The sequence below is a fragment of the Lytechinus variegatus genome, chromosome 4, assembly GCF_018143015.1.
Source record: "Lytechinus variegatus isolate NC3 chromosome 4, Lvar_3.0, whole genome shotgun sequence".
Classification (NCBI taxonomy): Eukaryota; Metazoa; Echinodermata; class Echinoidea; order Temnopleuroida; family Toxopneustidae; genus Lytechinus; species Lytechinus variegatus.
In genome coordinates, this window is record NC_054743.1 from 15,037,702 (window position 1) to 15,061,286 (window position 23,585).

Genomic DNA, 23,585 nt, shown 5'->3' on the forward strand with positions numbered 1-23,585 from the left:
GTTGAAATACATAAATCAAACTCAAATCAATCTCAAAATGAGACTGCTTTCAATTCCAAAGTCATTACAAAATCTAAAATGAACAAGAATTTCAGTTTGAATCAATTGCAACTATTTTTAAGATGGACCCGCAGAAAATTCATCAAACATCTAGTAAGTGATCATTCAATGACAAATTTTCTTTTGTGGAATCAGATGCACGTACTTCAGTAGCTTATTATCATTGGCAGAAGGCTCCATGAAGTGCTTCCCTTCTGTTCTTTTGCAAACCAGGGGCCGGTTTCATAAAGAGTTACAACTGATGTAACTTTGCCATTATGGCAATTACCATGGAAACCTTGATTTTGATTGGCTGCTGAGCCATGTTACCATGGTAGCTGCCATAATTGCAAAGTTACATCAGGGGCCCGTTTCATAAAACTTTTGACTTGCAACTGTAACATCTCCCATATCTATGGCAAATCTTGTTATTGCAATGGCAACTTGTCATAGTTGCAAATATCCGTTTCATAAAAGCAATGACAAATTGTTATCGTAAATAAAAATAATTAAATGAAAAATAGTTCGTGAACGAGCCTGATATGCAGCTAACAGCCGGTTTTTTTCTTCACACACGTCGTCTGCGAGAAAATTTTGATGGTGACAGAATTTACGGAAAATTTGAATCGGAGATGTAAGTACTTTCTACTTATCGTATTTATATAATTATTACATCATTTGATAAAGTAATAAATAAATCACTTCCGAAAGAATGACATTGATAATACATATCATATTTCCACCGTTTTCTACGAGGTAAACATGCATTTTGCCCGGGGATATCGTGGAGGCATCATCGAGATGCCGAGTGGTCGCTATCCCGGAGCTTCCGCGTAGTAGTGTTGGTGTGTGTGGGGTGGAGCTCGAATGAGCGGCATTGCGACTCTGTCTTGACTCTGAGAGTTGCATCTGTCTTTCTTTCTGACTTCAGTCTTTAATTACCTAATTCAGTGCGATATGTGAACAGCTGTGTGAGAGTGAGCCTTTATTTTTTGTGGCTTGGGTTGTTGTGGGCGACAAAAATACAGTCAAGTCTCGAGAATCATGAATGGGAATTTCGATTGGTGTTCACGCTCAAGTTTGGCCTCGGCTTGGGCATGTTTTTTTTTTTTTGGGGGGGGTAACTAACACAAACATTTACTCTGTAACTGTGAGGGATTGTTTTTCTTATAATTTTGAGGAGGGGGGGGGGGCTTGCGAGTATAAAAAAGTTTGGTGGCCAGACAGTAATAAAAAAGGCAAAATTATTTTTTTTGAAAGCTGTGAGCAAAAATTGGACCGGCAGGAAGTTGGATGGATATTCGATATTCAAACTGTGAAGTTGGTTTGACATTCAGGTTCGATATTCAAACGCGTGTGAAGTTGGACGGATATTCAATATTCTAAAATTAGGGGTTTTGAAAGCTAGCTAGGGGGTTTAAAAGGTGCAGCATGTCTCGGGCAACCATAAAATCACTGGCTTGCCCTAATACGAGGACTTTCAGGGGACAAAAGTCAGTGAATAAAAGGGTATGAATTTTTTTTTTGTTGAGAGGCCTGAAGGGTATTCCGACGGCCTAGCCGGGGTAATCACGTGTCCTAACTTGCAGAACTCGACTGGGGCAACAAGATAAGCACTAGCTTGACCCGGCGCATGCACATTTAGGGGGCTCAAATAACAAAATTTAAAGGGAATAAAGGGCTATTTAGAGCACTGTTTAATTAAAAAAAGTATTTTTTCAAGGGGCCCCAAGGGATATCCCAACGGCCTAGCCAGGGTAACCACCTATCTTAACTTGTAGAACTCGACTGGGGCAACAAGATAAGCACTAGCTTGACCTGGCGCATGCACATTTAGGGGGCTCAAATAACAAAATTTAAAGGGAATAAAGGGCTATTTAGAGCACTGTTTAATTAAAAAAAGTATTTTTTCAAGGGGCCCCCAGGGATATCCCGACGGTCTAGCCAGGGAAACCACCTATCCGAACTTGTAGAATTCGACTCTGGCAACAAGATAAGCACTAGCTCGACCCGGCGGATGCACATTTAGCGGGCTCAAATTAACAAAAATGAAGGGAATAAAGGGCTATTTAGAGCATTATTTGCATGTTTTTTGTTGAATTCAATTGACCATTGACCCCCCCCTCAAGAAAAAAATAAATGAATAAATGAAATAAAAATATTGAAAATAGAATAAATAAACAGGCAAAATATATTACCGTATATATAATCTATAGAGGGGGGGGAATCTAGATCTAATAATGTGTGCATTAGAAATTGCATATTACGTTGATGATGGACACAATTTATGTGCTGGAAATGACCGCATTTGTCAAGCCTCGTAGCTGAAATATCAAGACAGAGCGACCGAGGCCGAGACATCAGGCTTCGAGGATGCAAATTCTGGTCCCGAGGCCAGCCTCGGTATACAACACTGATAACTATAGCATCAGCATGCACTCTATACCCTACAAGATTGATAACAAAGACATGTGTTTCAACAAGAAATAATTGGTCAAAATATATCTAAATGGGTTATTATACAGTATGATTGATCAACCAATGATACCAGTTCTTGTATTCTGACATTTAAATCCATGTTCCTCTGACCAATGTTGTCAAATAAGAACCTTGCTTTGAGCATAACATCCTCAAGGTGGTCTGAAATTCTATTAGAGGAAGGTGCAAGTACTCTTCTGTGGAAGTTCATTTTATGCTTTGACTGCTATATCTACAAGTTTTATTATCAATATGCTAGTGTTCTGAAGTTGATGTGTTAATAATCAAATGTTTATTCTACTTAAAACATAATAGATGGAGACCAGCAGCGTGGCAGCAGGAGCTAATGTTGGTTGTGATAAGGCATATACCACCATCAACAATGCTGCAATTGCAGTCACCACCACCACTGCTGCCACCACCATCAGTGCTGCTAATGCCACCACCACCAAGTCTGCTTCTGCCACTGCCATCACCATTGCCACCGCCACTACCAAGACCACTCCTGACACAAAGCCCCCAAGTCCTCAACTGACCAGATATTGCAGCTGGAGGATAGACCAGGAACTTCAAAGCCAGGGCTTGCCGGTCTCCTACAATAAGAAAATTGCCAAGGGCCCATCTAAAGAACTTCTAGCAGAATATTTGTCCACAGTTGTAGAAATGCAGAGACTAACAAACTACCACAGGTAATAGGCTTTGAAATATGGGTTGCAGAATGAATATCAGTAAAACCCATCATGATTTGCAATCTGATTTAACCCTATAAAGGTGGTGGGGGCCCAAAAATTTTCACGATTAATCAACAACGTGAAAGATGGTGCCGCGTGATTATATGCCTTTTTTTAAAGATTCAGGAGTTTTCAGACAAAATTTTTGACACATGGGTAACCGGTCCTGAAATTACGCAACGTTGTGTAAGCACATGTCAGAATTGCTTTAAAATGTGATTTCATGAACAAATCCAATGGAAATTCGGTTTCTAGCCAAAATTCATAATTGCATCATACCGGTTAATAATTATTTTTACTGATTAAAATCAATTAATTTCATGGTGATTATGATCAGAAAATTTTGTCAACAATATAAAAAAAGTAAAAAAAAAAAAAATACTTCAGAAAGGAAAAAAAAAAATTGATTTTTATGTTTCTAAACAAAATAAAACTTCAAGGGGTTTGTTTATAAATTTCCAGCCAAATTCTAATTTCATGGATGATTTAGTAAAATATATTAATTGAAAATAATTTTAAATAATTTTAGAATGATCAAATATACAATTTTTTCATCTGTGGCTGGCATTTTGCATTCCTTCACAATTGCGCAATTAACTGTCAATCTTGAGGGCCCCCACCCCCCTTCCACCCATCTTTCCTGCCTCCAAAATACCCTGGCAGTCTTATTAGGGTTAGATAAGCAAACAAAATTCTTACAATGGAGTGGCGTTATGAGCCAAATATTTTGAGAGGGCTAAATATGGCGGATGGAACAAAAGTTCTCCAAAGATGCGAGAGGACGAAGGGAGTGAGCAAATTTTTTGAACTTTTTGATACAGAAATAAAATATTTGGAAAGATTTTGACGTAATAATGTTCAGTAAATACTTCTCTATTTCACCCTTTCCTGTTCTCTTTCTTTCTTTTCTTTTTTTTTTCTTGGCCCCCCCATCTATATGCCAGTGATGGATTTAATACTTTTTGCATGTACAATGACAATGCTCGCTCTCTCTCTCCATCACCCATCCTCACTATGTGTATATGTGTGTGCAAGATAAATTATGAGGAATAATTGCATGAAGTGACGTTTCTCAACCAGAGATTCCTTATATATTATTTACTGTTGCATTTTTGTTCATCATATTAAACCATCTTGACCCCCTTACCCCCCCCCTGACAAAAACCTAGTAGTCACATGTGAGAAAATAAATTATAGTGCCAAACATTTTTTGAAAATTTCAGTTTAATTTATTCCTTCAGGTGAGGCTTTGTCCACAGTTCAAGAAAGACACAAGATGGTATCAGAAAGCCATGCCAAAATCAATGACTGAAGGGTTTGGAGAGCCAGATAAAGAGCCTAGAAATGTGATTTAACAGTAAGTTAAACTTATTTATAATTCTGATTCATTTTGGCATAGGAAGGAAGTCACATGATAACAATTTGAATGATTTTTGTCGTCTTGATTTGCTCTTTGTCAAGAATCCAAATTTTAGAATTAAACTTTTAGTTTGAGGTGTTGATGAATTTTTTTTCAGCTGCAAAAGTAACAAACCAATATCAATCATTGGTAGATAATGTGACTTGCTTTCTCTTGCCAAATTGGTACATGTACACAACCTGCATGTACATGAATATTCTGCATTTCTATAATGATTGACCCACACCACTACCACCTAAGATGTAACATGTCAAATTACTGTCAAACTCACTTCATCATGTTTTTAATTACCGGTATTAATTTTTCAGTAAAGGAGTAAAAGGACTCAGAAAGATTACCCGAAGAAGCTCACAATTTTTTTTTTACTGGTAGACCCTTTACATTCATTTGAAGAATTGAGTTCATGCAAAATCAACTGAATGTAATGAGTACAAAATCCTGTTAATACACCTTACTAGGTGAGGCTATTCTGGTAGGTCATCCCGGAGGTGCCTGAGGATCTTGTCCATTTGGATAAATCTTGCAAAGTATCAAAAGGTATCTATTAAGGGTTAACAGTGAAAGTGAAATTAGAAATAACTTTAGTATCTTGCTTATATGCATTATAAATTAATTACTATTTCAGGTACTTCAATCACATGATCAGTAGCAGGAGCAAAAACAGCAGCAAACACACGGGAGATGTAACGACTACATTGACCAACAACCAACAAGCTTCCCACAATTTCTGCAGGAGATGCAAAAACCACACTGGCAATCTCAACAACATCAAGATGTCCAACAACCCCTCCGGGAGCGTTAACAGCAACCACATCTTCTACTCGAGTTTCAACAAACACATCAGCAAAAACAGCACTAATGAAATGAATCTAATTGAAACTCAAAAGCCAATCTTTTACAAAATGAGACATCATTTATTCATTCTTTTACAGGATAAAGAAAAGTTTTTTTGAAAGTGTAAATTTTGCAGGAACACAATGGATGTTCCTATATGTATCTATTTATTGAAATAAATGTGACTTTAATAGGAATGAATGATGATTCAATAAATATCTACTTTTTATTTGTCAATTAGTAAAAATACCTGTATTTTCTATTTAGAATGACAAAGCAATTTATCAAATCAAAATCATCAAAAAATTTAGCAATATGGCTGTTAGGCCCTCAAAATTGTTGATATTTTGATAAAAAAGCTGTTTCTGCTGCAATATTTGACGCAACTCAAATAGCTGCGTCAAATATTTCCGCAGAAATTGTCATTTGCCGCTGAAAGTATCTGCGGCAAATATTTGACGCAGCTCAAGTAGCTGCGTCAAATATTGCCGCAGAAATTGTCATTTGCCGCTGAAAGTATCTGCGGCAAAGTTTTATGAAACGGAAACTTGCCGCTGTTTTGAGATTTGCCGCAGAAACACAGATTTGCCGCTGAAAATGGGAGTTGCCGCTGCGGCAAATGTTTTATGAAACGGGCCCCAGTTCTAAGTCCTCTATGGGCTCCAGGAGACTTCTAAAAAAACAATAAATCTCCCCCAGTTTGCAAAGAATCGAGCCCTGTAACATAGGGCTTAGCAACCGATCACCAGAAGTGATTTCTATGATTGACTGCATTGATTATTGCGTATGCTTAATCAGCCTGTGATCGATTACTAGCCTTTATGTTATAGGGCCTCAATGCATGTCCATACTACTCACCAGGACTGCAAAGGAACGTGATATCTGTTTGTTTCTTAGTGCTGCCTTTGCAGATATCGCCATCGGTGTAGCTCATGGTGATAAGATCATTTTGCCACATTGGAGATGTCAAGTATCTTCCCAGGTTTTTACCTGTTCTTGTGGTGCCAACAGTATCTGTCAAAAAGAGATAATGGTAAGCTTTAGTTTAATGTATATACAGTGAGACCTGTCTATGGTGACCATACAATGGAGAAACAAAATGCAGCTTTTAAAGGGAGTTGGCTGCTATAGACAGGTTCTTATACATACAATCAGCCTCCATGGGAATCGGTTTAAGTAGCCACTATAGGCAGATGGTTGCTATAGAGACGTGGCAGATAAAACAATCTTGACTATACTCATTTTAGTATGTTCTTGTAGAAGTTTTTTCTGTCCTATTTAAACCAAAAAAATATGTAATTGCATTTGTTTTATGCTAATAAAGAACTTGAGGAATTATTCATAAACACTTCAACGAAGCTGCCAATGACCCGTATGAATGCCTGTTTGTCAAGGGGATCTAGGTAATCATAAATAGATGATTCAGAAAGACTAGATCAAGAGCCTCACCTACAACACACGCAGAAGAGCCTTGCGGACATCCCTCGGAGGCAGTATCCCCTTCAACAACCTCAGAGCAGATATTGATGAAATACTCGCTCTCTGTCGCCTCTGGGTGGGAATGCCTCCCATCCAGTACGAGCCAGTTAGAACCGGATGTTCTGGTCAAGGGTGAAAGGTCATAACGCTGTTTGCCATTGGCCAGTCTGCAGGTGGTTTGGGAGGGAGCCTCAGCCATGCAGGCATACTTGGTCTGCCATTGGAAGAAATAGGTGCACTCTGTCTCTGTCACAAATTCTGGTTGACCAGGATCTGGATAATATAAAAATTTTTAAAAAATATAGGATTTGTATAGCGCACATATCCACCTTAATAGGTGCTCAAGGCGCTCCTATATCACCCCGGCTAGGCTAGTCTACTGATTCTTGAGCGCACAGCTCTTTGAGGAATTACTTCCTGCAGGTACCCATTTACTTCACCTGGGTTGAGTACACCACAATGTGGGTAAATTTCTTGCTGAATGAAAACACACCATGGCTTGGAATCGAACCCATGTCCTTCAGATTGAAAGACAAGAGCCTTAACCACAAGACCACGACACCCCCACATTGCTCAAAAAATGTTCAGTACATGCAGAGAAACTGCATATAAATATCATTTACAAATAAGAAAATAAGTTCATAAATTTGCTACTTACAAAGATGTCCAAAATTTGTCTTACAACCATGGGAGAGAGGTAAAAATTGATTTTGAAAGGCTGCAGCTTTGTTGTGAATCTTCTTTTAATAACAATGCTGTTGTGTTGTGTGGACAATTTTGAACCTTAACCATAGCATAATTATGCAGAAAAATTAAACTTCATGTATCCTTACTTTCAATGAAAGCTAAAAAATCCAACTGAATTGACTTGGTAAGGAGCAAAATAAATTGCATGAAAAAATACCTTGTCACATATAATGAAATGAATAAGAAAGCGTGTTATGTACATGATGTCATGGTGTAGCTGTACTATTTAACCTCACAATCAGAGGGTCATGAATTCAAATTGTCCTCCAAACAATAATTTTCTTCCATATTAGGTTGCTCTTAACCCAGGTAAGGAAAATCAAAACCTGGCAGGAATTTACTCCTTGAAATGCAGATTGCGTAACAGCCGCTCTGCTAAAGCCAAAGTAATTGTGTTCCATTATTGAAATAAAATAAGCACATGTATAAGCAAGAATTACTACATGTATATCAGTAATATTATTGATAATTGTCACTGGAAGTACTGGGGCCCGTTGCAGAAAGAGTTGCAATCAATCGCAAGTCTAAAAATCATGCGCAACTTGATTTTCAACCAATCAAAAGCGCGCATTTGGGACTTGCGATTGATTTTTTTGGCTTGCGTTTAAACGCAACTCTTCCTGCAACGGGCCCCAGGACACCTAAGCTCTGTACTAACCACTTGTTTGATTACACTGGAATGAGATTACTGAGGTCCTCTGGAACTTGTTATGATTGCACACAGCCCCACCTTTGTAGATCAGAGTTAATTCTCCATCAGAATACCTGGGAGTAAAACATATATACAGTAAAATTACACATGAAAATGAAAATCCATAATTTTGTGTTCAAAATAGACATGAAATGAAATACCTCGAAAATTTGCTTTGCCCAATTGATCGTGGGCCCAACAGCCGCTGTGCAGCGCCAGATCGACGAGGCTCTATCCCTTTAATTGTTGAACGCCAAACAGGGCAGCAGCAACTCCCATCTTTTAACGTCTTTTGGTCTGATGCGGCCGAGGTTTGCAACTGAGCCAACACAGCGGTCATTATCATCATTATTATCAACACTATTTTCATATTTTCAATCAAATGACCTGTTTATCTTTTAATAAGAATATTTATCTATCTATTCTCAGTCCATCCATCTAGGGACCAGAATTTAATAAATGCAGGCTAGTAAGGAAGCCTCAATTCTGTTCCATTTTCGATTGGTGATTTGGGGCCAAAACGGTTCCCATACAATAAATTATATTGAAGTACCGGTAACTGAAAAAAAGCAACAAAAAAAAAAACACCCCAAAGTTGAAAGACAAATATCAGAAAGAGGTCCCTTGCTTTTCGGTCAATATTGAAACAGGCTACCACCTGCAGCAGTACAAGCACTGTCTATCAGTAGTAATCTCACCTTGAAAAGAATTGCTATCATAGCATCACCATTCTCTCAAATATACCCTTTATGTTCAGTTCAATTCAATTCATTTATTTCAGATGTGACAATATAAAATGTGAAAGGGTTCAAAAAAGGGAAGCACCTCAAAAAGTTAGTGCTTGTCAAGCAAGCTATACCCTTACAGAGAAAAGAACAAAAAATATCAACATACCGGTAACATAAATAAGATTATCAGATTGGAATAGACACATGAAATATTTTATTATCATGAACGACATAATGTACAGTCAATGAATAAATGCATACGTTGACATTGAGTCATATACACTGTATTGATTAAACACAATGTACATGTCTGTTTCAAATTCTGTCAGTTTCAAAATCTAAAAAATGGAAAAAATCATGATGCAAATTGCATCATGATTCAAGATTGGCTCATAAGCTAGCTTCAAATCTCAACATCCAAGTAAATAGAGCACTATCCTACCTTAATTCATGACTACTATTCTGCCCTGCTGAGACACCGGACACTGCACTGGAACCACGGTCTACTTGGCATACTGCCATACCCTCACAAACTTTAAAATCTATCAAATCAGCACATATATTGATGTAGTAGTAATAGCTGTCAGTAGTCATCAGGTAGAAATCACCATCTGTGACAAGAAACAGTAAAAGAGAAAGTCAATAATAATTATTGTCAAAAAAATTAATTCCCATTAAAGATACCTTCATAGGAAAGCTTGTTTTCAAACTTATGTTGTAGATGTGACAACGAACGTAAGCAAACATACATGTACACTATTGGTGATTTCAAGTTTGGTGTTGGTGTTGAAAGCACACAATCAGATTGCAGACCGCCCATCCCTAGCAGTCACCTTATGCAAGTTTAATTTTTTTTCCAAATCACATATTTAAACACCAAGTGAGGCTTGTCCTACCAGTCATATTTTTATTTTGGTGCTGTGCTGATGTAAACACTGACCCAACTTCAACACCAAACATTCAACACCGGATTTGGAATCCTCCAATGAAGGATTTCAAGTTTGGTGTTGGCGTGACCGGACTCTGCTATTACAAGCATGATTTTCATTAATGCCATCCTTAATTAAAATGTTAAACTTGGCCCTACAGGCTACACCAACATCAAAAGCTAAAACCGACCTTAAAATCACCCAAAAGTCTACAGCTTTAAATTCATGTTTAAGGATCTTGGTGTGTTCATTCTGTACTTCTCTGTGCTATTGTTTTGTGATCTACTGATTTCAGAGTCAAATTAGCAAATGAATTGCGCCAATACAGCCAGAGATTTGTGTAACAATTAGTTATCAACAATTAAACTTCATACCAGAATCTGAATGAAACTGGAGTCTACATGTAGAAAATGTGCCTGTGTATAAAAAAAATCCACTATATCAATTCATGCCAATCATATTGGTATTGTAATATTTCTCTGACTGACCTGGTTTTGTGAGAGGTGAAAGGTCAAAGTCGATGCCATGCGTGGGCGAGTTGAAGGCACATGTGTCTGTAGTAAGCATATCAACCTCACAAGCATACTCCGTCTGCCATTGGATCTGGTACTGGCAGTTGGTACTTGACAATTGAATCGGGCCGCGAGTCTGCGAAAGAAAAATGGGGGACAATGGAAACTTTGGATATTGAATTCTTTGCTAACTCCTATAAAAATGGTAGGTGACAAAAACAATACTTATGCACTCTACAATAATGATGATGATGATGATGATGATGATGATGATGATGATGATGATGATAGTGATGATGATGATGATGGTGATGATGGTGGTGATGATGATGATGATGATGATGATGGTGATGATGATGATGATGATGATGATGATGATGATGATGATGATGATGATGATGATGATGATGATGATGATCTAATTTTTCTTGGGTCACTACACAAATCCTTTCCAGTGAATGATGATGATAATGTTGTTGTTGATGATGATGATGATGATTAAAGTGGCATGATGATGATGATGACAACGGCGATGATGCCATATACTCCATCTGTCTTAAGGTGCAGACTCCCAAAATATACATGTATATAATATAAAACTAACATTTACACATGCATTGTACACTACATGTACATTATTTATTACACTATACACTATGAATAAACTTTGGGCAATTTAAAGATAAATTCCAGTTCTGGTAATGATCTCAAAATGAATTTTTACAGAATCTAATATAATGACCACCCAAGTGTTTGTATGAATAAAAAATATGTGCCAAAGGATTCTGGAAGAAATTGTGTAATTGCTGAAAAATAAGCATAATAAGCGCGGATTTGGTCACTTCCGTCAGGTCTTTATTCCAGCAATAATGATACTGTCCCACGTGTGCTTATCTGTGTTGGCGATCTTCAGTGTGATCATATTTCAGCTTAGATTTTATAATTTTACAAAGTTCAGTTTATGTACCTGTACCAGATCTAGATCCATGATGGTATAGTCATACTTGGTTTTACAGACTTTCTCGTGAAACTAGTTTTTTACTGCAACTAAGTACTATCATTTAGCTTTAATCTCAATCCAAGCAGTGTGAATGATTTTTGTAGACAAAATTAGTTTTATTATTTACAAACCAGAGGCCAATTGCAAATAAAATTTGCCCAAAAAAAACTTTGGCAAATTAACATAAAACAGTGGTACACAAAATTATGCCATTGACACTTAAATATAAAAAAACTTTTTTCCAAAAACCTTCGAAATTTAAAAGTAAACAAATCAGAGAAGTGTATATAAAGCAAAACTATTGATTGAAGTTGGTAGCCTACATGATAAACACATGATTCTTAGTGTATTTCAAAACTAAATTAATTTCCTGAAACTGAATGGTATGTTGAAAGTTTTTTAAAGGTATCGTCTTACAATGTTGCTACACATCACACAACAGAAACAATTTCTGTTGTGTTATACTCACTTTAATACAAAATAACACAAATATAGAAGTAAACCAAGACAAATAACCTTTTGAAACCAAGTCTAAACTACAGGATGTGATATAAATAATAATTTATTTATAAAAGATTGTGGCTTCTAGTTACATTAAATGTGTGTACAAAGATCATTATATATATGGATGAAACTTGTATACATATGTTTAAATCTTAGCTCTGTATCAAATTTAACACACTGTAACATGTTATATGGAAGACTATCCAATTAAACACCATGTACAATCATGAAAGTTCATCTGTGTTGGTAAAAGATAATGATTTTGTTGAACAAGCTTCCGAATGTCTACGACCCGATCATCGCCCATTACGTCACAAAGGTCAAATCGGGTCACATCGGAAGGTTGCAATTAGCAGCCGAAAATTTTGAGGTAACTCTTCGTTATTTTCTGTTTTTTCTGTTGTGAACCAAAGTTCAACAAAATTGTTAAACATCATGTACTTGTTCATGTAATTGCATTCATATTATCACTTTCTTCAACATTTACCATTTATATCCTCAGTTTTGCCCAAGCAGCAATCCCAAAAAGTGTCAGTCCTCAAAAAATTAATGTAAACTTTCAAACAAAATTTAAAGGTCAGGTCCACCCCAGCAAAATATTGATTTGAATAAATAGAGAAAAATCCAACTAGCCTAACACTGAAAATTTCATCAAAATCGGATGTAAAATAAGAAAGTTATGGCATTTTACAGTTTCTCTTATTCTTCCGATAACAATGATTTGCACAATTCAGTGACATGCCAATGAGTCAGTTGATGGTGTCCATCACTCACTATTTCTTTTGTTTTTTATTGTTTGAATTATACAAAATTTCATTTTTTACAGATTTGATCATAGGGACCGACTTGACTGAATCATACAGTGCTAATTCCACATGTTCAGGGAGGAATTAATCACTGTTTCACTTGACAATGAGATAAACTACGAAAGAAATAGAGAGTGGATGATGTCATCAGTCTCCCCATTTGCATACCAACCAGGATGTGCGTATAACTGTTTTGTGAAATTAAGCGAAACTTTAAAATATCATAACTTTCTTATTTTACATCCGATTTAGAGGAAATTTTCGGTGTTATGATTGTGGGATTTTTCTCTTTTTATTCAAATCAATTATTTGTTGGGGTGGACTTGTCATTCAATTAGAAAGACAGCCATTTTAAAACTTTTAACTGTATTAAAACATATCATTTGATAAACCTATCTGTTTCAGGGGATCCAGGATTTTTTTTCGAAAGGGGGGGCACATTCTCGTGAGGAAAAATTTGACAAGCAAAAAAATAAAATAAGGGTTTTAACCAAAACTTAAGGGGATTTCGTCCACAAAAAATTTGTCAAGCAACGAAAAAAGGTTTTCAATTTAAAAGGAAGGGCATTATTACATTACAAATTTTAATTGTGCCCCTCAAATGGGGGGGTATGGGCCGGCTGTGCCCCCCCTCCCTCCCCCCCATCCCGGATCCGCCAATGATCTGTTTCTAATTTCATCTCATACATAGAGCTTTGGAAAGTTATTTTAAAGGGTGGTAGGGTTGTTTAAAATTATCAAATTTCCTGACAAACAAGAAGACTAACCAAGCCCTGTTAAACAGAGCTTAGTGCTTGATCGTATGGCCAAATTTTATTATTGATTACATTAATTATATGCAATAAAAAATATTAAACAATCATATGATTAATCGCTAAACTTTGTGTTATAGGCCCAAGTTCAATTATGATTGACTATGGTCATAGTGTGTACAAACTCATTACAGGAGTCTAGGACTGTCATTCCCTAACAGTGAAGCTTACTTAGCACCTAATCAAAAATCTTCAAGTCATGCCTAACTTTACAAACACCTTATTAAACCCACCAGTCCAAATTCTGTTTAATCACTCACCGCAGCAAACCTTCCTTGATCCCTCGGGCACATGAAGACTATGGTCATAGTTGATACAAACCCATTACAAGAGTCTGGGACTGTCCTTCCCTCATAGTGAAGTTATCAATGTGAAGCTTACATAGCACCTAAGAACACTATCAAGTCATGCCTAACTGTACAAGCAACTTTATAAAACACCCACCATTTCAAGTTATTTGTGAACCACTTACCGCAGCAAACCTTCCCTGATCCCTCGGGCACATGAAGACTATGGTCATAGTGGGTACAAACCCATTACAGGAGTCTAGGACTGTCCTTCCCTCATAGTGAAGCTTGAGTTCATCATCAGAGAGCCTCTCCAGCTTGAGGTGAGGCTTTCCCATGCTCATGGAGAGACCCTTCTTGACCAGACAGCCTGCTGAACCGGCCGGGCAACGTACTGTTGGACCAGTGGCATCTGATAACAAAGAGAAAAGAGTGTGATGTTATTTTATTGAGACCATGGCCATACAACTTCGAAGCCTTTAAAAGGTATTCACAAAGGATAAATTAACCCCATGAGGCATCCATATCAGTGTTGGTTTTTTTTGATAAAAATATTAAAAGGAATTGACCAATTTTATCTTTGACATTTATGTTTTGTTTGCCATGCGAAATTGCCAAAATGAGCACTGCAGATATTATGCAATAAAGTAACGTACAAATCACAAAAAAGGATAGCATGCAAATTGTTACTTAGGTACTCATTTTCTTTTAGAATTATCTAGCATATAATTTCTAATTACACATGCAATCATTTAGATGGTTATTTTGTTGATTTCTATCCTAATTCATTTTGTAACCATCACGACAACTGGAATTTAGGGATGATTCAGAGAGATGATTATACTGCAAACCATACAATACCTGCAGTGATATCCCTGCACACATTGATATAGAGATCATCAGCATCAGGAGACTCTACTAGGTATCCTCCCTTTAGTTTGATCAGGGGTGAAAGGTCACGTTTCTTTCCTTTAGAATCATAGAGAGAGCACGGCACCTCATTGAGCGCGGGTCCGTTCACACTGCTGCATGCAACCGTACTGTACCATTCAAAGAAGTATGTGCACCCGGACTTCTCCAAGAAATTTGGTGAACCCTGCCAATGCAATATCATAGTTATTTACATGTACATGTATGCCCCTCAATCTGAAATGGTGCAATAGCTTGGCACCATCTCTGGGCAAGGGGAAAAGTTTTTAAAAAATCATTGCAGTCTGAAACGATTGGGACGAATTGTTGTTTTAAAGACTAATCCATTCAAGCAAGAAATTGGGAAAATCTTACTTTTGAATCGTATTTCCATAGTTATGATTTCCATAACTATGATCCTTAACGGTTTGAAATTCACGTTTTAGAAAAATTTAGTATGAATAGTGCAATATACATGTATCAGATCTTTTTCCAACTAAGATTTTTCATTTATTTATAATTGGTGCACTAGGTTTTGATTGAAATGCCGTCAAGATATGGATTATAAAAATAACTGATGGCCCACCATGAAAATTATTATTCTCATGATTAGAGAATGTCATAACATCATCATCATCGTCTGGTATGGAATGACAGCGAGAGCATGTAATTACTGATCACTCCTTGAAGGGTTAATGTAATACTGAAAATGACTTCTTCATACGCTTGTGTGAGAAGTTACTGGAAGCTGAAGTGTTTTGCCATGATTTGTCTATTTTTTTGAAATATTTAACTATCATATTTTCAGACAAACTTTTCCAGTCATTAATGATTCTTCTCTTGAAATACTTGTATTTCATGTAGATTTGCCATTATCTTACTGACCAGTCATTTTAAAGCACAATAAACATACAAAAATAACATTTTAAGGTCTGAACGAATTTGGACCTAAATAGTATTAAATGGCAAGTTCAATCCAACACATGGTAGTTATGAGCAGTAACAAGTAACAAGCTTATTACATGTATATGCAGCTGTTTGTATTCATATATCAGTTTTAATTTTTGAATTTTGATCTACCTTTTTAACCTTTTCAGGACCTTGATTCAATCAGTGTTTTATACTGATCTTGTGTTTTCCTGAATAAATATATTTCAACAAGTAAATAAAACAAACAAATGATAAAACCTACCAATGTGGTGCCACACTTGAAGTCAACAGTGGTCTGGTACTTCTCTGTCCCGTTGCAATCGCTTCCCCTGTAGTCAAGACGGAATCCTCCCGTGTTTTCATTGGTTGTAAGCTGAAGGGTGTCATTGTGGCTTCCGATGTTTGTGAAAGTGTCCCCTTGTTTCAGGCAGGATGAGACAGTGGCATCACATACTGTAGAGCCAGGATTCGAAGGACCAACATTCTCACATAGATTCAAGAAGAAAGTGCTTCCTGTACCGTCTACTGCTGTCTTAGCTGTCCATGTCTCCCTGAAGATGTTTATAAAAAGAAGAGTTTGTTAAGACCAGCAAACACAAATAATATCAATTATTCAGAGACTATGCTTCATGTTTACTGCTAGGCTTGTATAACCATATTTAAAAGCAAAAATATTAATTTTCTCTTGGCTTGTGGAAATGATTCAAACATCACAAAATATATGTTCACCAGAAAATCAGTTGAGAAAGAAATACTCTCTTCTTTAAATCAGATACATGTATAGAATCATTATTACAGTGTATAATCAAACCCAAAGTTTATGCACACACCAGGTACTTTTTGTATGAACACCAGACTTGCAGTTTAAGAACAGCATCTTTGTTTTATTCATTCTTGCTACATTACATTATAGCCACCATTAATGTTATGGGTCACTCATGGGAGAGATGACATTTAATCTAATTAACTACTTTGTCAGCTTGCTTGAAAATGATATTAATGTAAGATCCTAAATTTAAAATCACATGTGACATTGTTTGAGCATAATTGGTTAAGAAACAATTGAAATATTACGCAAAATATTATAACTGACATTTGTGACTCGAGATCATCCTACAAAATAACAATCTGTAGAACCATTGATAATTTTTTCATAGTAGTACAGGTGTGATCCATATGAACATTCTATGCTACATGTACCTACAACAATTACATTATTGCATACACTGTGACTGTAATCATTTGAATTATCAAATGATGCCTCATACACATGTGTATGTACATTTAGGTATTCCGATAGAATCACTTTTGCCCCAGTAATCCTGTCGCTACATTACCAATACCGTTAGGATGCCGTCACTGCCATGAACAAGTGTATGGCACCTGACTAGACTTACAATTGAGACCAAAATTTTACCCGCACCCATGAAATTCAGTGGAATTTGTTCGCTTGCCAAACAAAGTAAAATCTAAAGGTACTTTATCTTCAGAAATATTAGTACTACCGTGACGAATTTGGTATCAAATGATAGAGTGTATCAAGCTCTTTCACATGACTGGGATTTCGTTGGGATTAAAGTATATTTCAGGTGAAACTTTCTTTGAAGACAAAAAAGGAATTATTTGTGCCAAAAGTATTCTATTGTTCGTTATTATATTTTCAAACATCGTTTCATAGAAATATATAAATGTCAAATCTATGATTTATATTACATTTTCTATCATGATATGTCACCACTGAACAAAAAAGATTTATCTGAAATGTTTGCGGTTAGAAGAAAATAGCACAAAATGTGCAATGTTGTCGTCAAGTTTTTATTTTTAATTTTTCTAAAATATGAAGATTCTTTGGGGAAAAAATAACACCTATATAGTTTTCAACTCCTGATGACAAAGCAATGTGATGAAGGGGCAGGACATACTCATTTGTTTGACATCAAATTCGTCATGATAGCACAAATATTTTATAACATACAATAAATTTTATGATATTTCGCAAGTGTCAACTTTTCTTTGAATTTCCTGGGTGTATGAATATTCTGGCCTCAACTGTATGAGAGTCTGGGGTTCGATCCCCAGCCACGGCAAGTATGTCTGTTGGCAAGACATTTAATGCTCTTTCATCCTACATTCAAATAGAAAAGCCATACATGCATTCTTATATGTACACTTAATAGAAAAAAATACATAAAAATTCTTGTCATGAAGCTCGGAATTTCAAACTTTACAGAATGAAGGATTATAAGTTGTGGCAATTCCCAACTTCATCCATAAATCCAATAATCCTTTAATAATGGTAAGGGTTATCTATAGTAGAAAATATACAAGTAGGTCTCCTTAACTCAATACATAAATTGAACCTACATGTACATGGTTTAGCCCGTACATGTACAATACCCATATTATTCATTGCATTGCCAATTACCAGAAAGTGATCTATGGGCTTTGACAATTTTTGTTTCAGGAAGAACAATGTGCAAGTACTGCACTAGAAGTTCTATCATTTGTTCAGCACATTTGTTTCTCTTTCTATTCATACTCCATGTGAAACTGCTTTACATTCAGGAAAAAAGTAACAGCAAAAGCAAATCTCTTTCACAAAGAGCTACGTGTATTCTTATCCATCTTATCATCTGATAGTAAGATCTATGAAGTAAGACTCCACACATTACTCTCTTTCGACATTAAATCATGGACAAAGCTGAATTTACAACAAAGTAAAATCCTCTTTCTCCCTGTACATGTAGAGTGGCTTACTGGCTTAGTCAGAAAAGCCGAGAATTAAACTGATTTTTTTGGATATTAAGAAGGCAGGAAATCCTCAGATGTCCTGGAGATTATTGGTTTACAGATTACGTACATGTACATACACGATACAGTGTTTTTACACAGCTCTTACTGAAATCCCACGTATTTATCACACAATATACATGTACGTGTATAATAAATATAAGGTATAAAGAATATATGAGTATTCCAGTTGATATGGGAATATTTGGGAAAATGTAATGTACACTAGAATTAACTTTATGATTATGAAGTGGAGCATTGTGGCCCAGTGGATTAGTCTTCGGACTTTGAAACAGAGGGTCATGGGTTCGAATCCCAGCCATGGCGTAATTTCCTTCAGCAAGAAACTGATCCACAATGTGCTGCACTCAACCCAGGTGAGGTAAATGGGTACCGGTACGAAGTAATTCCTTAAAAAGCTGTGTGCGCTATGAACGCCTAGCTTAGCCGGGTAAAATAGGAGCGCCTTGAGCACCTACATGTAACAAGGTGGATATGTGCACAATATAAATACTCTATATCATGTATATTTTTGCATCATATGTATACTTTTAATAATTGATAGTTTAAACTTACAAATTGTCAGAGTTGGGACATATTATGTCTGTTTCTGATGTATTTGCGATTTGTGTCCCCAATATGATATAATAAGTACTTTTTCCAATGCGCTATTCTATTCAATTATGTTACATGTATCAGAAGTCTGGCAAAATGACAATAAAAATGAATTACACTAAATCAAATTTAAAAGGTTTAAATTCATTATATAAAAAAATATGACATAATATGTGGTTTGCCGAGCAAACCTTTTTTCTTTAGATTTTTCCTTTCAGATTTGACTTTTCAAATTGACCGTATGAGGTCAGCGCACTTGCCGAAAGGTTGAAAACATGAATGTTTTTCTTCGATATGTCTCAGAATAACCAAAAAATTACCCCAAACTGAAGCAGATAGAATGCCGAACAAGAAGTAAGTTTGCATAATTAATACTCATTGTATCTGTATATGTCTTAGAAAGAATGATATTTTGTTTAGTTAATGAAAAAAGGGAAATTATTTTTAGTTCATTTCATAGAAAGTCAAGGTCAGTTTAGCGTAAGGGTGCTTACGTGTCAATGAAAGTAAATCGGGCAAATTATGCTAATGAGTATAGTAGCGTATGAAGACGTAGAGGGCGTAAGAGATGTAAACAAACCGTATTTTGTGAATGGATGTTAGTTTAATATAGATTCTGAGAACAAAGTTTAGATAAAGAAGTCTTATGACTTATCAGGAGAAATTGATGTTTAGCTTAAACATTTTTGCATTAATTCATAAACCATGATGGTGGTGATGTAGCTGACAGTTTATTTGATATGTGCAAAGCATGGGAGTGATTTTAGTTGTAGCTTATCAACTCTCATATGATTTGATAAAGACAAAACCATTTAGGAATATTGAGAATAGATTAGATAATACTTTGAGAGCAAATGAGATACTTTACATAAAATAACCCCTATTTTTCTGCTTATCAGACTCATGAATAATTATATAGTCATCTGAGATACTGAATTCGTTTGAAGAATGTTTATATTTATACGAAAGGAACTATTTCTTTTAAGAGAGTTTCAGTACACAAATAATTAGTCAATGGAGACTTGATTTTAGTTTGAACAAATTCATTTTAAATGACAACATAGCAAGGAATTATGATAAAGTGTTACATATGAACATAAATCAGTTTAAATACACAAAATTAGCTATCATAATGAGCAAGTCGTGAATGTTGAATGATAATTAGATTCAGGTACTCGAATCGTAAACAAAGTGAGTCTGATAGTGTTATTGACAAAATAAGTCTATTTTGCACTTGCAGAATACTTATGATGTTTTTTCATTTCTTTTCTGATTATGCAGATTGAATAAAATCTACCTATACAATTATCGGCATTTCTAACTCCGAGCTTGAAAGTTTCCTTTCTCCGGCGATCCAATATGTAATTGATGCAGATGACTATTCTCCAAGATGAATGAAAAATTGTGCACCATACACTTTTATTTTGGACAATGAGCTACATTAAAGGTCAAGTCCACCTCAGAAAAATGTTGATTTGAATCAATAGAGAAAAATCAGACAAGCACAATGCTGAAGATTTCATCAAAATCGGATGTAAAATAAGAAAGTTATGACATTTCAAAGTTTCGCTTATTTTTAACAAAATAGTTACATGAACTAGCCAGTTACATCCAAATGAGAGAGTTGATGATGTCACTCACTCACTATTTCTTTTGTTTTTTATTGTTTGAATTATACAATATTTCAATTTTTACGAATTTGACGATTAGGACCTCCTTGCCTGAAGCACAAAATGTTAAAATAATGGAATTCCACGTGTTCAGGGAGGAATGAAAATTCATTTCACATGACAATGACGAGAAAATCAAAATATTTCATATTTCAAACAATAAAAAAAAAATAGTGAGTGAATGACATCATCGACTCTCTCATTTGGATGTAGCTGGCTCATTCATATAACTGTTTTTGTGAAATGAAGCGAAATTTTGAAATGTCATAACTTTCTTATTTTACATCCGATTTTGATGAAATTTTCAGTGTTATGCTTGTTGAATTTTTCTCTTTTTATTCAAATCAAGTTTTTGTTGGGGTGGACTTGTCCTTTAAGCACTAGAATGGTCACTAATTGACTTTTTTGTTATGCTGTGAGTACTTCAAGTTCAAGTAAGAATCAATTAGGTAATTTCCCAATTCCTTAGATTACATCCTGATTGAAATTTATCTATTTTTTTCACAGCTTTGTTCATAATCAATTTTCATTCTATTATTCTTACAAAACCTTTGTTCCTTAAAAATTGGTTTCTTCCTGAATGAGGAGTTATGTCTGATTGTACAGTATATTGTTTATAGTGAAAGACAAGCGTCATTATCTTATTCAAATGTGTTAATGTCAATGCATGTTAAATGGATAAACAGCGTCATCACTTAAAAAAAACAAAGCAACTCTTTCAATACAATTTCCTGCATTACTTTCATTACTTGCATCGCTGTAATCATTGTCATTATCGGCAATGCATTTTTCGTTTACTTTCAAAACAAATGATAACTGTAATAATTTATTCATAACAAGAGAAAGGTCAAAATCCCTGACACCTCAACATGGTGATAGAAAAAGAGAAACAACCAGCAATTTATTTCCTCTTTTTTTCTTTGCTATAAATACTATAACAAACTTTACCTGGAGAACATTTCATGAAACATAGACACCGTTCTCACTACCTTCCTAAAACTAGTTTAACGTGCAATGAGAACAGTTTTAGCGATCTTCCAACCGGTTCAGAAAACCACCCCACGATGTAGTTTTCAAGATCGCTCTGCCTCGTTAAACTGGTTTTAGCGTGAGGACACAACCGTTCTTTGGGAAGTGATCTTCGCACACGACAGGTGTAGAATGCCTTCATGTATGCTGCAGTTTTGAATTTCCTGCGAAACATGTCCCCCCACTGAGAGCATTTCCAGATCGCTTTATGTGAAGTGATTTTGAAAACCACTATCATGTCATCAAATGGGAATGCTAGCAAAGCGATCTTCCAAACTGGTTTCCTGAACCCGTTTCCAGTAAACTAGTTTTAGAAAGTGTAAAGAGAACAGTGTCAAATACACAGTCCATGATTTTCATACAAGTCTGCCTTTAGATTCTTCTACTCCACAATTTAACTGAATGCAACCTACATACATGTAAGCCCTATTGCTTCAAACCTGTGGACACAATTCATCCTGCAGATCTATCACTTTTTACTGAAAACACTATGGCTCGTATTCTGAACTTAATAGTGAACTCAGAGTAAAACAAGGCAAACGCCAAGCATTGTCTCGCCTGCATATTGCAGTCATGAAGAGAATGTATGTCAAAACTATGCTATATGACTTCCGAGGCTGTCAGCAGTTTAGGGGGTGAATTGTGGTTCTGACAGTATATGCAATAATGCTATAGGCCTACTTTATCCCTAGGAAATGAGATAACACTAAGAATGCTGTTAATACTATGAAGCTATAATGATTTCCATGGAAGTAAGGAAATGAATGTTAGTGAAAAAGAATGTAATTCATAATAATGTGAGTGAAATAGTAAAATTGAATTAATTATTAAGGTGTTATGGCAAACTTATTGTCATGGAAAGTTCATTGACCTTTGACCTTAATCAAATTCAACTCACATTCGAACTTGACCTGCACCTTCAAAAGATGGACCTCATGTATGAATTTGGCAATCCTACCTCGAAGCTGTAGAAAGTTATTGGGTGTACAACACAGCACAGTGCCAGTCATGGAAAGTTCATTGACCTTTGACCTCATTCAAATTCGACTCATATTCGAACTTGACCTGTGCCTTCAGGAGATGGACCTCTGGTATGAATTTGGTGATCCCACCTCGAAGCTGTAGAAAGTTATTGGGTGTACAACACAGCACAGTGCCAGTCATGGAAAGTTCATTGACCTTTGACCTTTAACCTTATTCAAATTCGACTCATATTCGAACTTGACCTGTGCCTTCAGGAGATGGACCTCTGGTATGAATTTGGCGATCCCATCTCGAAGCTATAGAAAGTTATTGGGTGTACAACACAGCACAGTGCCAGTCATGGAAAGTTCATTGACCTTTGACCTTATTCAAATTCGACTCATATTCGAACTTGACCTGTGCCTTCAGGAGATGGACCTCTGGTATGAATTTGGTGATCCCACCTCGAAGCTATAGAAAGTTATTGGGTGTACAACACAGCACAGTGCCAGTCATGAAAAGTTCATTGAACTTTAACCTATATTCAAATTCGACTCATATTCGAACTTGACCTGTGCCTTCAGGAGATGGACCTCTGGTACGAATTTGGCGATCCCATCTTGAAACTATAGAAAGTTATTGGATGTACAGCACAGCACAGTGCCAGTCATGGAAAGTTCAT

General features: G+C 36.0%; 2 protein-coding genes across 2 annotated transcripts in view; one reads left to right on the forward strand and one right to left on the reverse strand.

The window, feature by feature from the left end:
• The window catches only part of LOC121413470 (cation-independent mannose-6-phosphate receptor-like), a 71,784-nt gene that overhangs the window by 43,652 nt on the left and 4,547 nt on the right, over positions 1-23,585 (reverse strand). Inside the window, 8 exon segments of the mRNA XM_041606293.1 lie at positions 6,361-6,516; positions 6,952-7,254; positions 8,387-8,493; positions 9,590-9,758; positions 10,565-10,724; positions 14,183-14,409; positions 14,859-15,093; positions 16,099-16,387. Coding sequence (XP_041462227.1) covers positions 6,361-6,516; positions 6,952-7,254; positions 8,387-8,493; positions 9,590-9,758; positions 10,565-10,724; positions 14,183-14,409; positions 14,859-15,093; positions 16,099-16,387 — 1,646 coding nt within the window.
• Positions 401-5,322, forward strand: LOC121413471. The gene is made up of 4 exons (XM_041606294.1): positions 401-673; positions 2,833-3,206; positions 4,490-4,605; positions 5,294-5,322. The coding sequence occupies exons 2-3, from the start codon at positions 2,833-2,835 to the stop codon at positions 4,491-4,493; spliced, it is 378 nt and encodes a 125-aa protein (XP_041462228.1). The 5' UTR covers positions 401-673; the 3' UTR covers positions 4,494-4,605; positions 5,294-5,322.

Coding starts and splice junctions, on each gene's coding strand:
- LOC121413471 (XM_041606294.1), top strand. CDS start 2,833: ATGGAGACCAGCAGCGTGGCAGCAGGAGCTAATGTTGGTTGTGATAAG.